The 23,426-nt window shown below is 39.5% G+C and overlaps 1 protein-coding gene across 5 annotated transcripts in view; it reads left to right on the top strand.

Moving 5' to 3' along the window:
- The first annotated feature begins 2,355 nt into the window (after positions 1 to 2,355).
- The window catches only part of GSK3B (glycogen synthase kinase 3 beta), a 230,385-nt gene continuing 209,314 nt past the window's right edge, over positions 2,356 to 23,426 (top strand). For 2 of the 5 annotated variants that reach the window (XM_017513517.2, XM_037733133.1), the window contains exon 1: positions 3,268 to 3,478. In XM_017513517.2, the coding sequence (XP_017369006.1) occupies positions 3,391 to 3,478 (88 nt within the window). In that variant the 5' untranslated portion in view covers positions 3,268 to 3,390. Of the gene's footprint in view, positions 3,479 to 23,426 lie in introns of all 5 variants that reach the window. The other 3 variants (XM_017513514.2, XM_017513518.2, XM_017513520.2) reach the window with 3 other exon arrangements.

Here is a 23,426-nt window from a genome sequence, read left to right as displayed (position 1 = left end):
AACATTTGTTATTTACTTTCCAACTAGTATAACTAGGAGTAAGGATGGGAAGTATAGAAGAGCTAGGCAGGATTTAAAGCTTTGCCTTACAGCATTTTAGGGAACAGTGGCAAAGGTCTTTCATAATAAATAGCATGGAGAGGCACCATTCAGATGACCAAGTTGCCAAGGTGAATTTGCTTTTAACATTCTTTACCCTCCCCCATGGCATCCAGTGACCTCATGCTCTTTTAGTTGCAAAGAACAAGAACCTCTACTGCTCTTGGGTGGTAAAGCCTATTCTCAGGTTTGTGATTACAAACTGCCTGTTGGCCTCATGGGCCAAGGGATGTTTTTAGGTTGGCTTGCAGCGTTTGAAATTTTGGTTACCAGCATTTAAAGATGCAGAGATTTCACACAAAAATCCAATTTTGGGGTTTCTTCTGGGAGAAAAAAAACAGAACATCTGAGAACACTGGACCCATGTTCCTGAAGGCAACAATCTGCTAGAGCTGAGCAGCTGTTCCTTTTAGTTATAGCATAGATATTCCAATTTGCCATTTTCCCTGTCATTCACCATTGTCTTACAAAACGCCAGTCTCACTCATTTGCTGTACTTGTCTGGCCTCTGTAGCCATTTGAATCTGCAAACACTATCTAGACCTTTCCTGTCTTCCATCAAAGCTTACTTGGTTCTGTCCCAAGTCCTTCATCAGTGTTTCAAAGCATCAGCCAGGTAATCTGATCAAATATGGGTACTTTTACATGTGCTTTCTGGAGACAGCATGTAACAGAACCGGTAAGGCACCACTGGATTACAATCAGGATGGCAACTTTATATTCTTTGCTATCTTGATGTAGCCTTACCTCACTGTTCTCAAGCAGACCAAAGGAACTGCTTCTCTAGTAGAACAATGGACACTGGTCATATGTATGACATCTACTCAAGCTGTATTTTATAGATAGCCCTAGTTTCAAAAGATCCACAGCTACCATGAGTTGCTCTGGTCCCCCATTTCCTCGGAGGCTTGAGAATATCCGGCCTGACCGTATTTCCCCTCACCTGCTTTCGGGGCCCGTTTTGCGCTGGGCAGTTGCGCCCAAGGAGCGCGCGCATGCAGCATGAGCTCATTTCTCAGGGGCGTTTCCAGAGCCCCGGCACGGCCGCACACACCAAGCGCAGCGAGCCTCTCAATCAATGGCCCCAGCGGCTGGGCGGGGCGCGACCGCCCAAAGGCGCTACCTTTCTGGAAGCTATGCTCCCATTTTAGGGTCTGAGAGTTTGAAGCAGGCCGGGAAGGGCCCCTTGGTCCGTCTGCCCCTTATCGGGGAAGAGGCCGACACCCGGCACGCGCGGTCCCAGGCTGAGGGGAGCCTTGAGTGCGCAGAATGGGCCCCGTGCGGCCGAGAGCCTCCAGTGGGTGAGGAAAGCCCCTCGACCCCTCTGCTCGCTGAGCGCTCAGGCACCAGCACTGCCGACCGCAGTACTTTCCGACTTGCTAGGCAGGGGACCCGCGGTCTCTGTATGTGCGGTTTTCACTGTTGCTGGAGGCGGCCGCAGGCTAGCCGTCAGGCCGTCAGCCACTACCCCAGTCCGGCTTCTCCCCGCTCCCGGGACCAAGGCCGAAGGCCAATCAGACTGCAGCTAGGTCTTGCGATTGATCGGCAGTGAGAGCAGATTGGCCACCGCTGCGGGTTTCGGGCTCCCTCCCTCTCCCTTTTGCCCCAACTCCAGCGCCTAAGCTTCAGGCCAATGAGACGGCGCTTTATAGGCGCCCTCCCTTCGCTTTCTTCTTCTCCCCACCTTGGAGAGGGAGGAGAAGTCCTTACTGGCTAGACTGTCCTCGGAAGCCCCCTTTCCTTCACCAATCACCGAGGGCGCTACGCTCCCAGCGGAGTTTTCCAACCAATTACAAAGCGGCGGCGGCGGCGCCCAGCCGTGCAGTTTCACTAGCGTCTCCAGGTTTCACCGTCCTCAACTCTTCAACCGTTTTCCTGAGGCCGGCGATCCTGATTGGCCACAGTTGCCATTGTCGAATGTCTCCTCCAGCCAGCCCTTTCCGTTCGGCTACCTTCGGCATTTTCCGCTCTTTGGGCGTGGTTTCCCATCGACATTTTCTAATTGGTTTCTCAGGCCGATCGGCTTTATCCGGGAGGAGACGCAAACAAACGACGTCCGCGATTGGCTCTTTTCGGGCTTCGGCTCCCAGCCGAAGCGGGCGAGCGCGGAGCTCGGCCGGCGATTCCCAGACGCCTCTTACGCAGGCGGCGGGACGCTGGGCGGTGTAAGGCTGGGTGGGGGAGGAAGGAGGTGGAGGACGAGTAGGAAGGGGAGGGGGGAGTGGGGAAGTGCAAGGCGGCTGCGCAGCGGTCCTCACACAGAGCAGCCCCCGACCCGGGCGAATGCGGGCTTGTGCCGCCGCCGCTGCCGCCGTCGCCGCCCGGGCCGAGTGACAAAGGAAGGAAGGAAGGAAGCAAGGAGGAGCCGGCCCCGCAGCCGCTGACAGGGCTCTGGGCTGGGGGCAAAGCGCGGACACTTCCTGAGCGGGCACCGAGCAGAGGCGAGGGGCGGGGGGGGGCGGGAGGGCGGCCGCACTGGTGCCGCGGACGGGGGAGGGGGCCTCGAGAGACGGAAGCGGTTGCCGGGTTCCCATGTCCCTTGCGTATGGGGAGCAGTCGAGGAGCCGCTGCCTGGGGTCTGAAGGGAGCTGCCTCCGCCACCGCCACCGCCACCGCCGCCGCCGCCATGGCCGCTGGATCCAGCCGCCGCCTGCAGCTGCTCCTGGCGCAATGAGGAGAGGAGCCGCCGCCACCGCCCGTTTCTGACTGACTCGCGACTCCGCCGCCCTCCAGTTCGCCGGGCCCCCGCCGTCAGCCTGCCGGATCCCGCGGCTGCCGGAGCTGCAGCGTTTCCCGTCGCATCTCCGAGCCACCCCTTCCCTCTCCCTCCCTCCTTCCCATCCCCCTTTCTCTTCAAGCGTGAGACTCGTGATCCTTCCGCCGCTTCCCTTCTTCATTGACTCGAAAAAAAATCCCCGAGGAAAATATAATATTCGAAGTACTCATTTTCAATCAAGTATTTGCCCCCGTTTCATGTGATATATATTTTTTTAGGATTTCACCCCCTTTTTCTCCTCCCAAGAAAAGGAGGGGAAAGAATTGTATTTTTTCCCCAGCCCTAAATCATCTATATGTTAAATATCCGTGCAGATCTGTCTTGAAGGAAAAATACATCGCTCGTTTTTTTTTAGAGTATACAAAAGGAGTGAAAAGCAAAGAGGACGAGTCTTTTTCTTTTTCTTCTGTGGGAGAACTTAATGCTGCATTTATCATTAACCTAACACCCCAACATAAAGACAAAAGGAAGAAAAGGAGGAAGGAAGGAAAAGGTGATTCGCGAAGAGAGTGATCATGTCAGGGCGGCCCAGAACCACCTCCTTTGCGGAGAGCTGCAAGCCGGTGCAGCAGCCTTCAGCTTTTGGCAGCATGAAAGTTAGCAGTGAGTATTGATTTTATTTTACACCCCTTTTCCGCCTCGCCCTTAAAATACCAGGATCTGAAAATAATAGACCTCCTGATATAACAATCAAACAATCAGGTAATGGAAAAGGGCAAAACCTGTCTTCAGTCAGGGATGAAGCAGCTCCCTGTCTTCTCCCATACCGCCTCCCCCGGTCTCATTAACCTTGAATTGAGAGAATATGATTTTTATTTGGACGATTCGATTTGAAACTGCTTTCTTTTCATATACTTTTCTTGCTGTTGGTAGGTAGTTTCATCAAGCGCTTAAGTGTTTCCACGTTATAGTAGTGATTGTTTACTTGCTCATCCTTTAGAATAAAGAGGACAAGATTTGATTCATAAACCATTATGTACATTTGCAGAACGTATGTCTTTTGGAATGAGTGAGGGTATTTTAGGTCTCAGGGGTTATCATAGTTTGGTATACTTAATAGAAACGTGAAATGTTCCACTCTCCCAACATTTTTTTCTTGTCTGTATGACTATACATAATATTTATTCTTAATCTGTGGATGAACTTACTCAGTAACCATTCACATTTGGAGACTGGCATTGATTTCTCCTTTTAGAAGGGACCAGTGGGAGCCAATAAATACCCAGCAGCAGTAGCATCTCTATATGAATTCTCTTCCATTTGGATAAGTGGTTTGATGTGTTCTCTCTTAAACTACTGTTTTGACATTACCAACCTGCCACCGTATAATTATTTAATCAAAAGGTAACTTGGAAATATTAATAGGTCCAAGTTTTGTTTGTTTTGTCATAGTTAAATGTTGTCATTGGTTCATTATCATTTAAGTTAAATTTTGGAGTGCTATTGCATTCATTACCTGTTAAATGTTCTGTAGCACAGGGGGTTCCTTAAAAAGGACGATTTAAAATACTCTTGCGTTAGTTACCACCTCATTTAGATAACACTGGATTTAGTTAGAAGAATGTGGATTTAGTCCATTCCATTTTGGCTTTTGCAGATGGCTGTGGTCCTAGAAATAATAGGGATATTTGGGCTGTGTTCAAGGTTGTGGATAGATTGTACTCTTGTCCTGAGTTTGGGCTGAAAAGTATCCTCTTGAAGTGTTTAGTATATACTAAGTATCTAATGTTGTATCTGTATTTGTGGAGCTGTTCATGTGGTATTTAATGACAGCTTGTTTAAACATACTTCCAGAATTTAATAAAAATATCTATATTGTTTCCTTATTGTGGAAAAGAGGGGCATAATGAGGGCAAAGACAAGTTATTTTGTTGTCTAGAAGAACTGAGAGAACTAAAGAACTGAGATTTTAAGAACCCCCCCCCCCACAAAAATGCATGTTATGTGAAATTGATTATATCCTTAGGCAACATAAAATGATCACTTTTAGTTGAACTCAACGTTTCAATTCATGTTGGCTTTGGAAACTAGCCTGAAACAGGATAGTCTAGGTAGTACTGAATTGGAGATTATTTTTGAAAGGTAAATTTTTTTTTTTTTTAGGTGTCTTGCAAATGAATGCTGGGGTAGGTAAAGAGGAAAGCTGATTATGAATCATTCAGGGAAGGGTCCTGCTTTCTAAGCACTTCATGGGGTCATTTGAAAAATATTTTAAATTTCCAGGGTAATTTTCAGCTATAATGATACAAGTCTTCTAATAGCTGCTTAAGAGCCTCTTGTGGTACTGGAGTGTTTGTGTGTTTTACATCTTGATAACATAGTTTGAAAACCAGTCAATCAATTTCAGGTAATTGATTTATTAGCTTTATTGCGGAGATCTATAATGCTGGATTATAATGCTGCATTTTGAGAAGTTTCATTTTCTTTCCAGATTTTCTTTAAAATGACTCTTGAATTCTTGATAATGCAGATATTGACTAAGGATGGAGTAACTCTTGTAAAATTTACAGATGAAGATGTTTAAAAAGTTGGAGTTTAGTGTTAATTATATGTTTTTGACAGCTTTGACTTTAAAGATGTTTAAAAGAAAGGGGAGTCTTTAAGCCTTTTAGGTCTTTAAGCTAGAATTCTAAGGGACCCCTGTTCAGAACAGAGACATAAGAAATTGTAGTCCTTGGTCTCAAAAGTTTATCATTTAGTTGTAGAGGAGGCTTTAGGAAAAAAAAAAATTAATAACATGATGACTGCAAAATTATAAAATACAAATTGGATCATTTGTTTAGAGTGACCAGGAGTAAAGACCTGAGACTGATGGGTAGGAGAGGAAAGACTTCTTGTGGACAAGGTATATTTTATGACATGTTAAAGGAGGTGGTAACTTGAACTGATAGAAAAGCATGAAAGGTCTTGGTGGAACGAGTGTACTGAGGCACAAAGATGGTGAGTTTTGCATGCATGAGAGGCAATAATCATGTTGGCAAATCTGTGTTAAAGGGGCCTAAATAAAAACATAAGAACAGATGGAATTTGAGAAATAAGAGAATGTTAGCTCAGGGAGGGCAGAGAGGTTCTGTAAAAGTTTGGTTGAGATTCAAAAGAGATCTGGATTCATGTTGGTTGCTAAACAAGGTATAAGGTGATTTTTGCTGTTGAATTAATGAATTATAGTAGAGAGATACTAGAGTCTTTTTTAGGGAGCCAGTAGGGTATGTTTTGAATCATGAGAGAATAAAGTAAAATGTGAAAATCAGGTGAAAGGAACAGGTTTGTAAGACAGTGTGAATGAAAAACTGGCAGAACTTCAGACTGGACTTAAGGGGAATATTTGTGAAGGAGTCAAGAGTTAAAAATAAATTCTGATGTTACTGGCCTGGAAGACTTGACTGCTGAGTTATATTGTTAATTGTAATGAGAAAATTGAGAAAGTACTAAGGTGAGAGGGTATGTGAGTTTACTTTCTTAAAATTTAATATACAATGGGTTCCCTTGAAATTCAGCAGACAGCAATTAGTTACTGGCAATGATATTTGACTTCCTAGTCTATCAATTGTACAGTTTCTAGTTTTTGTACACCTAAAAATGTTGGATTTATATTCAGGAGCAGTAAACTAAGGGCTTTTATTTAAAAGCTTTTCATCAAAGTTCTTAGTTTTTTTGTTTGTTTGTTTTTGTGTCTTTTTTAAAAAATATAGTGTCAAGAGCCTCACACTTGAAACTTAGTTATAGTAGTTTCATGATAGTTTATTTCAAAACAATGAAAATGCCTTTTGGACTAAACCGTGACTGAAACATTTTAGATATTTTATGTAGCCATTAATTTATATCTTTGATATATGCTTAAAATTTTTTTTTTTTTTTGAGACAAAGTTTCACTCTTGTTACCCAGGCTGGAGTGCAATGGCGATCTCGGCTCACCGCAACCTCCGCCTCCTGGGTTCAGGCAATTCTCCTGCCTCAGCCTCCTGAGTAGCTGGGATTACAGGCACGCGCCACCATGCCCAGCTAATTTTTTGTAGTTTTAGTAGAGACGGGGTTTCAGCGTGTTGACCAGGATGGTCTCGATCTCTTGACCTCGTGATCCACACACCTCGGCCTCTCAAAGTGCTGGGATTACAGGCGAGAGCCACCGCCCCTGGCCTTTTTTTTTTTTTTTTTTTTTTTTTTATAAATAATGCTTATTACTATTATTTTAAATGCAAGATTTATCTAAGAAAAACGTATTGAGAGCTTTCATTTTGTGAATAAATTAAAAGATGATTTTATAATAAGTATTTTTTGCCCTTTTTGTTGAGTGTAGGTATTAATCCCAAATTTAAATCAGTATATTTGAAATATATATATAGCGTTTTACTTCCTATAGTGAAACGAATGTTTCATTTTTGTTCACTTCCAAGTTTACATCTAATTAAATAAATGTAAAGTTTTTTCTTAGAATCACATAATATTTAACTCAATAGGGAAAGTAAGGGACTGTTTATGGTACTTTTGGTTAAAATATTAGTAATCCTTTTGGTATACAGTTCAAGAAAATTTAGCTAGTTGTCTAGGTTTAATGCATAAATATAATATTTAGACAGATGAAAATAAGTCAGTATCACTCAAGTTGTTTCCTCATATAAATTTTTTTAGATAAAAATTTTTATTAGCAAAAAGAGAATAATAGTAGCTGTACATTATTCTGCAGTATTAGGTTGTATGGTGATTAAAGCCAAAAAGTTGGTAGCAGCTTAGAATTTCTGTATTCCCCTGGGAAGTTTAATCTCTTTGTGACATCTAAAACTTAGGTTATTAGAGTTTTTAGCCCATTTGTTTGTTTGTTTCTTTTTCTTTTTTTTTTTTTTTTTGAGACGGAGTCTCACTGTGTCGCTCAGGCTGGAGTGCAATGGCGCCATCTCGGCTCACTGCAAACTCCACCTTCCAGGTTCAAGCGATTCTCCTGTGTTCAAAGCCTTTGAATTCATTGGGATTATAGGTGCCCACCACCATGCTGGGCTGATTTTTGAGTTTTTAGTAGAGACGCGGTTCTGCCATGTTGGTCAGGCTGCTCTCGAACTCCTGACCTCAGGTGATCCACCGCCCTCCCTGCCCCGGACCTCCTGAAGTGCTGGGATTGCAGGCGTGAGCCACTGTGCTCAGACAGCCCATTTCTTGATAATCCTATGTTAATGTGGAAAAGAGTTCATATGTGAGCCTGAAAACCAGAACCTTATTTTCCATCATTTCCTATCTTGACTTCCCCAGAGTTGTTAAAACATTTAAGATATTTAAAAATTGCATGCTTTCTTGTTGCATGCAGCTGTAGAATGCTAATTGTGAAGTGACAATAAGTCACAGGCAAAAGGAAAACCTTCAAGGAATTGAGAGATTCACAGATCACCTTTTGGCTGATTGGGAACTGCATTTCGGAAATGATGTGACATCGTCTCGTTTCACTGGCAGAGTTCAGCTGAAAATTGGTACTTGCACCCTGTACTGTCTATCCCTTATATTAGATTTGAGTTGCAGGTGTGAGATAATATTTTGGAGAAACAGCATGGCTGGAAAAGTCGGATTTTGTGCCAGCAGCAGATTCTAAGAGTGGGAGAGGTCTATTTGTATGTGTACTTTATGCATAGAGAAGGCTGTGAAATGTGCATATGTTGACCCTGTTGTCACAGCTCCATACTTCTAAGTAAGACCCATGAGGTTTGAGACAGGAATGAAGATGACAGGATGTAAGATTGTGGTGCCTCTTGTGATGCTCCACCCTATGATGGAGAATGGAGGGGCAGAACGCATGCGTAGGTGTGACAAGTGTGTGTGTTGGTACTAACAGGACCAACCGGGTTCCCTGGATATTGTTCTACTAAGAACATAATTACCATGATGAATAAATGAATTTGTTGGAATGCTTATCATTATTTTCAAGCTGATTTGTTTTGGGGGGTGGGGTGGTGGTGGAAGGGGAGTTTTGCCTGATTTCAAGAGTAAAAGTATTTTCATTGTTCAGAGGAAGAGCATTTTCATTAAAGTAGAGGTTGCACTCTTGACTTTTTATCTTGAGTTATACAAACCATCCTTGGTTATACAAATCAAATTGTTTTTGAAATTTGTTGAGTGCAATGTAAAAATGTATATTTATATAAAAACCTGTGTGAATAGAACAATAAGGAAAAACTGAGGGTACAGTTAAAGAACAGTTTGTTTTCCCTGAAGTTTTCTACTTTTGAACTTATATAAAAAAGGAGTATTTGTTCCATTTTGAGTTGAGTTTTTTCCTAGTTTTTTTTTTTGACTTAGCACATAATGGACATTTTTAGTAAATGATTCAAATATATGCTTGTGTCTGTAATGCATTTGATGTGGTATAAAATTTAGAAACACAATTTAGTTTGGCTGGATTAGTGGCTCATGCTGTAATCCCACCACTTTGGGAGGATGAGGTGGGTGGATCACAGGTCAGGAGATTGAGACCATCCTAGCCAACATGGTGAAACCTTGTCTCTACTAAAAATACAAAAATTAGCCAGGCATGGGTGCATGCACCTGCAGTCCCAGCTACTCAGGAGGCTGAGTGAGGAGAATTGCTTGAACCCGGGAGGCGGAGGTTGCAGTGAACCAAGATCGCGCTACTGCACTCCAGCCTGGGTGACAGAGCAAGACTCCATTTCAAAAAAAAAACAACAACACACAATTCAGTTGATTTGGGATCTCAGTTTATAATCCCCATTCCCATTTTTGTTTCTATTTGGAAGAGAGATATACTTCCAAACAATGTGCAGGTTCCAATTTTGTAAGTGGTTAAATTTTATATTTTCGATATTGAATAGTTTTCTTAGCATTTTTGGTTTGATCACTTGAGGTAAGGATGTATTTGTCTTGAAACTAGTTTTGCCAAACCAACTGTTTATTTCCAGAGTACTGTGGTTAACAGCGGCACAAAGCCGAATCCTTACCATGGTCCCTTAATAACATGGTCTGAGGTAAATTTTTTGATTGTCATTTCAAATCAATTTAGCAATAAAAAGTACACACTTACTTCCTTCCTTCCTTCCTTCCTTCCTTCCTTCCTTCCTTCCTTCCTTCCTTCCTCTCTTCTTTCTTTCTTTCTTTCATTTCTTTTTCTTTCTTTCTTTCTGATGGAGTCTCGCTCTGTTGTGCAGGCTAGAGTGCAGTGGTCAGTCTCAGCTCATTGCAACATCTGCCTCCTAGGTTCAAGTGATTCTCCTGCCTCAGCCTCCTGAGTAGCTGGGACTACAGGTACATGCTGTCAGGCCTGGCCAATTTTTTTGTATTTTTAGTAGAGGGTTTCGCCATGTTAATCAGGCTGGTCTCAAACTCCTGACCTTAAATGATCCATCTGCTTTGGCCTTCCAAAGTGCTAGGATGAGCCACCATGCCTGGCCATTTTTTTTTTTTTTAAATGATTAATTGTATCATGGTACAATCCTTGGCTTAAGAAGATAAAAATAAATAGATTGTTTTTGTAGAAAGTGGCCATGAATAATGTGATTAATCTTTACATCAACACTATAAAGTAGTTAATACTATATCCCCATTTTATAGATGAGGTAAATGAGATTCAGAGAGATGAAGCAACTTGTCTAGGTAACCTGGTTAGAAAGTTGCTCAGCCAAGACCCAGGTATTCTGATTCCGGACCCCTTGATATTTTTTGTATATACTATAGCGAGTGTATTGCTGTAACTTTAATGCTTAGATTCCAGAGATAAGTTAAAGTGCCTTTTGCTCTTAGAATATGCTTTCATTGATAATTTAGCAATGACTTTGTGAGACTTTCATCATTAGTACTACTTTGAAATTAGTTCTGGGCATGCAGTTTAGCAAAAATAATATTTACATTTACATTTATTTTTGAAAAAATCCTCAATTCTTTTAAGATTATAGGGAAAACAATGTAAGATATTGAAAATGAAAATACTAGGGCTTATGCTTTACAAGAAAATTAGTAGTGTATGGTTTTTTTGTTGTTTAATGTTCAATCAGAGCATGGGTTTCTATAGAAGAGTACTGATTTCATGAATAAATCTGGTATATTTGTATCCGCAGGTACTACTAGAATATGATTCTTTAAATTAGCCATTATTAATATGTCTCTCTTCCTATGGGTTGTAAAGTGTTTTGCTCCTTTTAAATTTGATACCCATCTTCATGAAGGTATTTTTTTGATTATCCAACCAGTCAGTCGAGTATATGTTGGAAATTTGTTATGTTTGGAACTGTGATACCCCTCCTTTTCCCAAAGAATAACACCTCTCCATCAATGTGGAATTGGGTTATTTAGAATCCCAGCTTATTGGAATTGGCTGGTAGTTGACAGTAAACCAAAACTGCTCCTGAGCAGTTGATAACTGCAGACAAATGGAGCATAAATTTTGCTCACAGGTTAGTCTTCAGGCTTTTATTAACATTTCCTTGTTATTATTTAACATATAGTTCTAATTCATTGAGATGTCTGGTTTTTTTGAAACCACAAATTAGAGGGGAATAGATAGATACTGATATTAAGCATTATGCTACTGAAAAGAATGGATGATTCGGGGAAACAAACATATTGGGATTAGATAGTGTATGTAGGGTATGTAGGTTTATACAGCTCCAGGGTAAATCACTCTGATAATTGTTCAAAATGTTCACCTAGAAAAATGATTTTTTTTTTGGGAGGGGGAGACAGAGTCTCGCCATGTTGCCCATACCTAGTCTGGAGTGCAGTGGCGCAATCTTGGCTCACTGCAGCCTCTGCCTTCCCGGCTCAGGTAATCTTCCCACCTCAACCTCTGATGTAGCTGGGACTATAGGCATGCACCAACATGCCTGGCTAGTTTTTGTAGAGAGGGGGTTTTGCCATTTCTTTCCCAGGCTGGACTTGAACTGGAATCAAGCAGTCCTCCTGCCTTGGCCTCCCAAAGTGCGGGGATTACAGTTATGAGCCACTGCGCCCATCTTGAGAATGTTAAATTATATTAATTCTCTTTTAAAGAGGCAGGAGGCAGGAAAGTCTCTTCTGGAGAGCTGGGGTTCTGTATAAACTACATCAAACATCTGTAATTGATTTTTCACTGAAGTGAGTAAGAGAACTGGGTCATCTCTGTCTGATTCACCATCTTCTAGTTGGATTTCAGCAATATGGATAAAGGTACTAAAGTCTTTAGTGTGCTAGCCCAGGGTATTGTTTCCAACTCTTTCTTCTGTTGTCCATCTACATTTATTAACTTAGCAGCAGAGTTTTATCTGATTTAAGATTTGTTATTTTACTGTTTCTGTTTTTTTTTTCTTCCTTGGTATGTATGGAATTGCTGCTTGGATTTTGGATAGCTTGTACCTTTTGTTTGTGGCCTGCTTAGAAGGCACTGCATGGAGTCATGTAAGCTTTCTTATGAATTATGAATAGCTATTTAGAGAGGAACTTTACTAGATACATTTATGGCCTGTGAGAATTGAAAAGCTGGATATCTTAATTGTTGGACTGAAGAAAAAGGGTGATAGCGGCAAAGTAGTTTTTCTTCTTTTTTTTTTTTTTTTTTGAGACGGAGTTTCGCTCTTGTTACCCAGGCTGGAGTGCAATGGCGCGATCTCGGCTCACTGCAACCTCCACCTCCTGGGTTCAGGCAATTCTCCTGCCTCAGCCTCCTGAGTAGCTGGGATTACAGGCACGCGCCACCATGCCCAGCTAATTTTTTGTAGCTTTAGTAGAGATGGGGTTTCACCATGTTGACCAGGATGGTCTCGATCTCTTGACCTCGTGATCCACCCGCCTCGGCCTCCCAAAGTGCTGGGATTACAGACGTGAGCCACCGCGCCCAGCCTAGTAGTTTTTCTTCTTTTGGAGGTCTGAGAAATTCTTAGGGGCTTAATTGGCTAATATAACTAAAAAGGGTGGGTGTTTTAGATTTTTTTCCAAGGAAGGCTGACCTGTCTTCTTTAACTACAACACTACTTCCTGTTACTTTATAAAATCAATTAATACTTTTTAATTTATTAACACTTTCTTCATGACTTGTGTTGAAGTTATTGAGTCAAGTAAATTTCTAATGCTAGATTTTGAGTATGTAGAGTGAACACCTGAAGAGTTGGAGGTACTGGAATTAAGTCTGACATCAGACTTATAGTATTTGCAGGGACATTTGCTGTCCTAGTGGAATTTTAGAATTTTCACATTCTACACATTATTTAAATTCTGAAGGAAAGGGGGAAGCTTTGAGTTGGTAGATTTTTAATAATAAGATATAATTACATTCATATAAAAGAGCAATGTACTGTATATCTTATCTTCATAATATATGGAAATAACAGCAGTAATTATTGAGTGCAGTGTGTGAGATAATTGCATGTTTTCTTTACATATTTTCCTTTAAAAAAAACGGAATTTACTCATGTGGTTCAAAATTTTAAAGATACTCAGTGAAGCCTTCCATCTCTCCTGCTCTGCAACAACCAGTTCTCTTTCCTGGAGACCACTGGCATTACAATTTTTTATGTGTCCTTTCATAGGTATTCTGAATCTTTACAGATTACTGATTTCTACAGTAGACTTTCAGTTTGTGTACACACACATAAATTAACACTAGCTTTAGCAGAAGTGTTAGAATTAAAACAAATTTAAATAACTCTAGAAAATTGCTATTTTTCAACCTAGTAGATTAGTAAATATTTATTTATCTGAATGTAAGTTAGTTGGAGAATAAGTGCAAAGATGACAGAGCTCTCTTGGCAATTAGAGGTAAAGTGTTAATAGTCCTAACCAATGCACAATGTATAGCACATTTAAAATAGATGTTTATTTCATGGTAAAGAAAAAGGCAAAGAATATATATTTTTTTATCTTTCCATTTTTTTTTTAACATCTTAGATGAGAAAACCTGTTCTCTTGAGAGATCAGAGGCGCAGAGTGCGTCAGTGTCAATGAAGCCTGTGCCTTTTACCTCTTTAAGAGCGCACGGTTTCATTCTGCTCCTAAATCAAGCACCCCTTAGTTGTTTAAAAAAAAAAAAAACTTTTATAAAGGAATATATTTATATGATTTAAATAAATAGTGCAGAAGGGCTTATGATGGAAAGTAATATTCTGTCCTCCAGTCTTACTTCTTAGAAGCAGCATTGGCTATGACAGCTGTCTCCTTTAGTAGTTTTTGTCATATTTTTAATTATATGCTTTTTATCTATTTCTTTTTTTTTTTTTTTTTTTTTTTTTTTTTTTTTTTTTTTTTTTTTTTTTTTTTTTTTTTTTTTTTGAGACGGAGTTTCGCTCTTGTTACCCAGGCTGGAGTGCAATGGCGCGATCTCGGCTCACCGCAACCTCCGCCTCCCGGGTTCAGGCAATTCTCCTGCCCCAGTCTCCTGAGTCGCTGGGATTACAGGCACGTGCCACCATGCCCAGCTAATTTTTTGTATTTTTTTAGTAGAGACGGGGTTTCACCATGTTGACCAGGATGGTCTCGATCTCTTGACCTCGTGATCCACCCGCCTCGGCCTCCCAAAGTGCTGGGATTACAGGCTTGAGCCACTGCGCCCGGCCTTTATCTATTTCTTGAAATTAATTTTAGATATAATTTTTTGTCTTATGGTAGACATCATTTATTGTGATGCCCATTGACCTTTTGCTTTCATACTAATATATCACTATTTTTAAACTATTATGTTATTTATTTAAATTATTATTCAAATTCTCGGTATCTAGACATGGAACAGTATTGTATGTAGAAACAAGTAGTATACAGTAATCACAGTTCCTTATAAGAACAGCTTTATTGGTCAGGTGCGGTGGCTCACACCTGTAATCCTAGCACTTTGGGAGGCCAAGGTGGGTGGATCACTAGAAGGTCAGGAGTTCAAGACCAGCCTGGCCAACATGGTGAAACCTCATCTCTAGTAAAAATACAAAAAAATTAGCCAGGCGTGATGGTGGGCGCCTGTAATCCCAGCTACTCAGGAGGCTGAGGCAGAGACTTGCTTGAACCTAGAAGGCAGATGGAGGTTGCAGTGAGCCAAGACTGCGCCACTGTGCCCAGCCTGGGTGATGAGCAAGACTACGTCTCAGAAAAATACAAATAAAAGAACAGCTTTGTTGAGATACAATTCACATACCGTAACATTCATTTTCTTGAGTACACGGGTTCACAGACTTGTGTAGCCATCCCAACCATCTAACTTTAGAGTACTTTTATCATTTCAGAAAGAAAGCTTATACCCATTAGCAGACATTCCCTATGTTCCCTTCCCCCCCCAGCTCTAGGTAGCCACTAATCTACTCTCTGTCTTTATTGATTAGCCCGTTCTGGACATTTCATATAAATGGATTTATGTAATATGTGGTCATTTATGACTGGTTTCTTTTACTTAGCATAACGTCTTCAAGGTTCTTCCATGTTACAGCATGTGCTCATACTTCATTCCTTTTTATTGCTGAATAACATTTCGTTGTATAGAAATCTGATGATTTGTTTATTAGTTGATGGACATTTGCATTGTTTCTGCTTTTTGACTAGTATGAATATGCTGCTGTGAACATTTGTGTGCAAGTTTTTGTGTGGACAGATCTTTTTTGGGGTACATACCTAAGTAGTGGAATTGCTGGGTGATGTGGTAACTCTGTTTAACATGTTAAGGAGCTATTAAACTATTTCAGAGTTACAATCACATTTTTTCCTTTGTTTTTAATCTTTTTAGACTTTATTGATTCTATTTTCTTTTTTGGTACTGTTTGTAATAATCATAATCTCAATTCTTTCCCCCACATGTACCATTTTATCAGACATTCTCTAGATTCCTACCTGCCCCCTGCCCCCTTTCTTTTCCTGGAGTGTCTTTTTTCCTGGAGTCCACGTCCAGCTACTGGGATCTGACCTGGTTATTCTCTAGGCCCCATTGTACAGCTGTCATCCTCTGACTTCTTTCATTGCTCTTCAGGGTTGACTCTCCAGTTTCCTGGATCTCATGTCTTTGTATCATTGAATACTTCTTGTCTGATACAATCTCATGACATCAGACAACAATGCCCAAAGTATTAACTGTTTGATAAATATATTTGGAAAAGTTGTTATTTGTTTTTTTCTATGTTTGCTCCAAAAGGGCAGTTAAGCTATATACTTTATGGGCAGATATCTTTACCCTTGCAGTGTCTAGATACTGAGAAATATATGTTTGAAGATTACCTTGTATCATTTTATCAAGTGATTACCATGCCAACATGAAACAACATGAGGCAAGTACAGAAATCTGAAGAAAATTAATATTAAACAATTGTTTAGACTAGAGCTATTCAGAAGAAGTATAAGCCAAAAGTGTGAATCATATATGTAATTTTAAATTTTCTATGAACCACTTTGAAAAGTAGACACAGGTGAAATTAATTTTAGTAATATATTTTATTTAACCTAGTGTATCCAAACTAATAATATATCAAAATATAATCAATATAAAAACTATTGAGCTATTTTACATTCATTTTTTGGGTATTAAATCTTTATAACCAAGTGAGTGTTTTACGCTTAAAGAACATAATAATTTGGGCTAGCCATATTTCAAGTGTTAATTAGCCACATGTTGCTAGTGGCTATTGTACTGGACAGTGCTGGTTTAGAATTTTGTCCAGGAATTATATTGTTTTTGTTATTCTTAAGTAATGGAAAAGGTGTGTGTGGTTCAAAAACACTTCATTGATTTGTGCCTTTGTTTTTAATCATGTTTTGAGTTTGTTTTGAAATTTTAAATGACACTAAAAGAGGTTGAAAATTTTTATGTTCTTTAGAAAGGGATTGCTATAGGGTGGGTAGTGATTCTTTCCACTCTTAGTTTACTAATCATGTTAAAATGGGTATTGAAATTTTTGCTATTAGATGTTGTCCTTGCCATGATTGCCTTGGCCCCAGTGGAATTTTATTGATGCAAATATTATTTGTCATATGTAAAGACCTATCTGGCTTTCAGTCTCAAATACCAATTCAACTCCTTGGTCATTCATGCTTACCACAAGGCATGAAATTCACTTGCATATAAACTCTTTCCGCACTCTCTGTGGCCCTTCTAATGTTATTCCTTGTATTCATGTTAACTTGTCTTGTTTTTTCATAGGAGATCTAAGTTCCAACATGACATAAAAATATTTTTCATGTCTTTGTATTTCCTGCAGTGTGGAGCACAGTCCTTTGTATATTGGGTTGCTTAGTACATAATTCTAGTTGAAGGCAGTTTGTCATGTGATATGGTGTTTACTAGTGTTATAATAGTTTCCAGGTCACCAAGCTATTGCTGTTGTTTCTAGAAACATTTAATTTTTGATGTAACAAATTAAGTTAAATTTGTTTTTTTTGTTGTTATTTTTTTGAGACAGAGTCTTGCTCTGTCGCCAGGCTTGAGTGCGGTGACGCGATCTCTGCTCACTGCAACTTCTGCCTCCTGGGTTCAAGTGATTCTCCTGCCTTAGCCTCCAAGTAGCTGGGATTACAGGCACGCCCCATAATGCCCAGCTAATTTTTGTATTTTTAGTAGCAATGGGGTTTCATCATGTTGGCAAGGATGGTCTCGCTCTCCTCACCTCATGGACTGCCCACCTTGGCCTCCCAAAGTGCTGAAATTACAGGTGTGAGTTATCGCGTCTGGCCCTCTTTTTTTTTTTAATGCGAAGGAATGATAGTAGGGCAAAGAAAGAGACACAGTGATAGAGACACTTCTGTTGTACTACGTGCTTAGCATTGAGTGGCTCTGAAATCTTTGGATGGATGGATGAATGAATGAAAGGACTTGGGTGCTAGGTTGCACTGGTTGGTAAGCATGATACCTTTGAAACATTGAGCCTGTGAAGCTGCTACAGTACCCCCAAGCCTTCCATTATTTTATTTGGAGTGGGTAAGGACTGAAGATAGATTTATAACAGTGAAACCTGACAATTCAATTCCTTTCTTTTCAACAAGTAGCTTACTTTGCAAAAGAATAAACTTACAATATTTATGAAAAGTCCTTTCATCATGGATGTACTTAGGTATGTAATTGTATTGTGGGGGAGTTGTGAAACTGTAATTTGTTTTTTTTTTTTTTTTTTTTTTGAGACTGAGTCTCACTGTATTGCCCAGGCTAGAGTGCAGTGGTGCTATCTCAGCTAACTGCAATCTCCCTCTCCTGGTTTCAAGCGATTCTGCTGCCTCAGCCTCCCGAGTAGCTGGGATTACAGGTGTCTGCCACATGCACGGCTAATTTTTTTTATTTTTAATAGAGATGGGATTTCACCATGTTGGCCAGGCTAGTCTCAAACTCCTCATCTGAAATAATTCGGCCACCTCGGCCTCCCAAAGTGCTGGGATTACAGGTGTGAGCCATGGTACCTGGCTGAAACTACAAGACCTCTTTTTGGGTCTTTAAGATAAGTTTATTTGTTTGATATATTAGTATATCAATTCTAGAACTTTCCCAGAGAGGGTGAGAAATATTAATAAACAGTAGGGGTTCTATTGCTAAATAATGCAACTTTTTCAAAATTTAATTGGAGGAAAGAGTGTCTTCTTCCTTCTTCCTCCTCCTGCCCCTACTCCCTTTTTTGGAGTCAGAATCTTGCTCTGTTGACCACATTGGAGTACAGTGGTGTGATCTTGGCTCACTGCATCCTCAACCTCCTGGCTCGAGCAATCCTTCCACCTCAGCCTCCACATTGGCTAGGTCCACAGGAGTGTGCCACCATGCCTGGCTCATTTTTGTATTTTTGGTAGAGACAAGGTTTTGCTCCGCTGCTCTCGAATTCCCGAGCTCAAACATTCCATCCATCTTGGGTCTCCCAAAGTGCTGGGATTACAGATGTGAGACACCTCACCTGGCCATAATGCAAATTCTGAAATAGTGGTAGAATACGACTGTCTGTTTTTGGTTTTCAAAAATAAATTGCTTTCCACATATCAGCATAGTATCTCCTGTGATTAAATGTATACATTGTGAGATGTTTGGCTGATGGTAGGGTGCAATTCTTAGTCATTGAAGAAATTTATTTTCTCTGCAAGTAGCAAATGCTTGTTACTCCCTTCTTGAACCCAAAGGGTTTACTAAAGAATAAGGTATAATTTAAATTCAGTTGAATATCAGGAGTAGATTTTACTGAGAGACTTTGAGCCCTTTAAAAAATGTTTTTTTTCTTTCTTTTTCTTTTCTTTTCTTTTCTTTTTTTTTTTGCCTATACCTTTGCAAATATAAAAAATGCGTTTCTACAGACCAGGTGTCGTGGCTCCCTCCTATAATCCCAGTACTTTGGAAGGCTGAGACGGGCGGATCACTTGAAGTCAGGAGTTCAAGACCAGCCTGACCAATGTGGTGAAACCCTATCTCTACTAAAACAAAATTAGCTGGGTGTAGTGGCAGGTGTCTGTAATTACAGCTACCCCGGAGACTGAGGCAGGAGAATTGTTTGAACCTGGGAGGCAGAGGTTGCAGTGAGTCGGTTTTGCACTGCTGCACTCTAGCCTGGGTAAGAGAGGGAAACTGTCTCAAAAAGAAAAAAGGGCTGTGTGTGTGCACGCGTGCGTGCATGCATGTGCATGCACACATAATTTCCTGTCAGAGTGTAGAAAATTAAAGAAGGGCTATACCATTTGAAAGGATAGAGAGCCTGGGCATGGTGCCTCACACCTGTAATCCCTCCCAGAAGGTGGCTGAGGTGGGTGGATCTCTGAGGTTAGGAGTTCCAGACCAGCTTGGACAACACGGTGAAACCTCGTCCCTACTAAAAACACAAAAATTAGCTGACTGTGGTGGTACACACCTGTAATCGCAGCTACATGGGAGGCTGAGGCAGGATAATCGCTTGAACCTGCCTGGGAGGCGGAGGTTGCAGTGAGCTGAGATTGAGCCACTGCACTCCAGCCAGTGCAGCAGAGCAAGAGTCTATCTCAGGAAGGAAAAAAAAAAAAAAAAAAAAAGATAGATGAGACATTCCAGTATGATATTTCTTCTCTACATTGGAGAAGGAGAACTTAGTTAGAAACAAAGGTTGTATTTATCATGACTTCTAAAATGGGAGCAGGTGGGCCAATTCCAGAGTTCTTAGAAAAGAAGGATCCTCAGAGACAGGAGATTGTCTGCTGCACTGTATGGGTTATGGCATCAATATAAATTGTACAGCTTGTTGGCTTTCAGTATTAATTTAGGAGTAGATAATTGTTTTAAAATGCATTTTCACACTTTATCTAATGAGAAAACACATCTTTTTTTTGTTGTTAATTTCATACATAAAGCTGAGAAAGCCTATGTACTTTCTAAAGTCTAGGAAAGAGGAGGAATGCTGCTGTGGACCATAGGAGTTGGGGTGGGGGAAGAAGTTAGTTAGAAAAAAGTTTGTGGTCATGGCAGATTTTGAGTTTCTCTGGATGCTATTGGTGACAGCCTGAATTTTAGAATTCAGATCCAGCTACCCTTTGAATATTTACTGTGTGCCAAGCACTATTATTCCATTTAACTTTCATAATGCTTTGTGACAATATTTGCTCCATTTAATAAGTGAAGAATCTGAGGTTAATATATATATATTTTTTAAATTGATTTATTCCAGGGCCATAGTTAGAAGGGAATAATAGGTTCTGGATGTTGATCCTAGTCCCTCCAGACTTCAAGTAAAGGAAGGAAATTTTAGTACTTACTATGTTACTGTACTGTAGTAAGCAATTCATTTAAAACGATAGTATGTATATTTAAGATACACAACATGATGTTATAAGATACATATTATAATAAAATGGTTACTGTAGTAAAACAAATTAACATCTCCATCTCACATAGTTACTCCCCCTCCCCTGCCAAAAGCAACTGTAATCTACTCAACAAAAGCCTGGATATAATACGCTGTTATTAACTATAGTCTTCATGTTGTACATTAGATCTTATGACATGTTCATTCCAGGTGTTTGCTACTTACTATGCTTTGACCTACATCTCCCCTTTTTCTCCCCTGCCCAGACTCTGCTAACCAGTTTATTCTCTATCTCTATATATTTGACCTTTTTTTAAAGACAGCTTTTACATATAATTGAGATCATGAAATATTTTTCTTTCTGTGTATAGTTTATTTCAGTTAATTTCTCCCAGGTCCATCCATATGTGTGTGTACACACACATACACATACACGTATATATATGCACACACATATGGAAGTTTAACCATTTGTCCATTGATGGACACCTAGGTTGTTTCCATATCTTGGCTGTGGTGAATAATGCTGTAGTGAACACGGGAATGCAGATATCTTTACAAAGTGATGATTTCATAATATTTTGGGTATATACCCGGAAGAGTAATTACTGGGTCATATGATAGATAGTTCTATTTTTAGTTTCTGTAGAAACCACCATACTGTTTTTATAATGGCTGCACTAATTTGCATTCTTACCAACAGTGTACAGGGGTTCATTTTTCTCTATACTTTCGCCAGCATTTATCTCTTATTTTTTTTGATGATAGCTATCCTAACAGGTGTGAGGTGGTATCTTATTGTTGTTTTGATTTCCAGTGGTAAGTGATGTTGAACACCTTTCGTATACTTGTTGGCTGTTTTCTGTTTCACCTTTGGGGAAATGTCTGTTCACATCTTCTGCCCATTTTTAAGTTGAGTTATATGTTTTCTTGTTGTTGAGTTGTATGATTTCTTTGTAAATCTTGAATATTAACACCCTATCCCATATATGGTTTGCCAGTAATCTTTTTCCCAATTCATAGGTTGTCTTTTTATTTTGTTGTTTCCTTTGCTGTGCAGAAGCTTTTTAGTTTGATGTAGTCTCATCTGTTTTTGCATTTGTTTCCTGAGTTTTGATGTCTTTGAAGAAGTAATTGCCAAGGCCCATGTCAAGGAGATTTCTCCCTATGTTTTCTTCTAGGAATTTTGTGGCTTCAAGTCTTATGTTTAGGTTTTTATCCATTTTGAGTTGGTTTTTGTGTCTTGTTTAAGATGAGTATTCAGTTTCGTTATTTTGCATGTGGAAGTCCATTTTTCCCAGCAGCATTTGTTGAAGAACTGTGTTGTCTTGGTGCCTTTGTTGAAAATTAGTTGACTGTGTATGTTTGGATTTGTTTATGGGCTCTCTGTTCTGTTAAACTGGTCTGTGTGTCTGTTTTTATGCCAGTACTAAACTATGTTGATTTAAAATTGCTTTGTGACTTAATTTTCAGGAAAGCGTGAAGCCTCCAACTTTTTTTTTTTTTTTTTTTTTTCAGAATTGCCTTGGCTGTTCAGAGTCTTGTGATTCCATGTGAATTTTAGGATTGCTTTTTCTACTCTTGTGAAGAATGCCATTGGGATTTTGATAGGAATTGCATCGAATCCATATGTTGCTTTGGGTAGTGTGATAATGTTAACTATATTAATTCTTTTGATCCGTGAGCATGGAATTCTTTCCGTTTATTTGTGTCTTCATTTTCTTTCATCAGTATTTGTAGTTTTCAGTGTATATGTCTTTCAACTTTTTGGTTAAATGTATTTCTAAGTATTTTGTTTGTTGATATTAACATAAATGGGGTGGTTTTCTTAATTTATTTTTCAACTTGGTCATTATTTGTGTATGGAAATGCCATGGATTTTTGTATGTTTATTTTATATACTACAACTTTACTGAATTAATTTATTAGAGCTCAGAGTTTTTTGTGTCGTCTTTGGAGTTTTCTATATAGGGGATCATGCCATCTGCAAATAGAGATAATTTTCTGATTTGGATAACTTTTATTTTTTTCCCTTTTTCTTGTCTAAATGCTCTTGATTTAGACAAGTTCTTCCAATACTTCTAGTACTGTGTTGAATAGAAGTGGTCAGAGTGGGCATCCTTGCCTTGTATCAGGTCTTAGAAGAAAAGTTCTCAATTTCTTCCCATTGATTACGTTGTTAGCTGTGGGTTTTTCATAGATGGCCTTATTATGTTGAAGAACTTGCCTTCTATATTTAAACTGTTAAAAGAGTTTTTATCAAGAAAGTTTAATTTTGTTAAATGATTTTTCTGTCAGTTGATATGATTGTGTCATTTCTGTCTTTCAGTCTCTTAATATATCACATTGATTCATTTGTGTATGTTAAACCATCTTTGCATGCCCGTATTAAATCCCACTTGATCATGATGTGTAATTTTTTGATACGTTGTTGAATTTGACTTGCTAGTATTTTATTGAGGATTTTTGTATCATCAGTGTTCATCAGAAATATTGACCTGTAGCTTTATTTTCTTGTAATGTCTTTGTCTGGCTAGATATCAGTAATGCTGGCCTTATCAAATGTGTTACAACTTTACTATTTGGAAGAGTTTAAGTAGTATTGATATTCTTGAAAAGTTTGGTAGAATTAAGCTGTGAAGCTGTCTGGTCCTGACCTTTTCTTTGTTGGGAGGTTTTTAATTAATACCGGTTCAATCTTTTGTTTGTTACAGTTCTATAGGTTTTCTGTTTCTTCCTGATTCAACTTTGGCAACCTTGTATTTTTCTAGGAATTTATTCATTTCCTCTGAGTTATAAAATTTGTTGGCTTATAATTGTTCATAATAGTTTCTCATGACCCTTCTTATTTCTTTTCTTTCTTTTTTTTTTACTTTTTTTTTTTTTTTTTT

The sequence above is a fragment of the Cebus imitator genome, unplaced genomic scaffold, assembly GCF_001604975.1.
Source record: "Cebus imitator isolate Cc_AM_T3 unplaced genomic scaffold, Cebus_imitator-1.0 Scaffold494, whole genome shotgun sequence".
NCBI classification, from domain to species: Eukaryota; Metazoa; Chordata; class Mammalia; order Primates; family Cebidae; genus Cebus; species Cebus imitator.
Note: the sequence above shows the minus strand (reverse complement) of the source record. Positions and strands in the feature narration are given on the sequence as shown.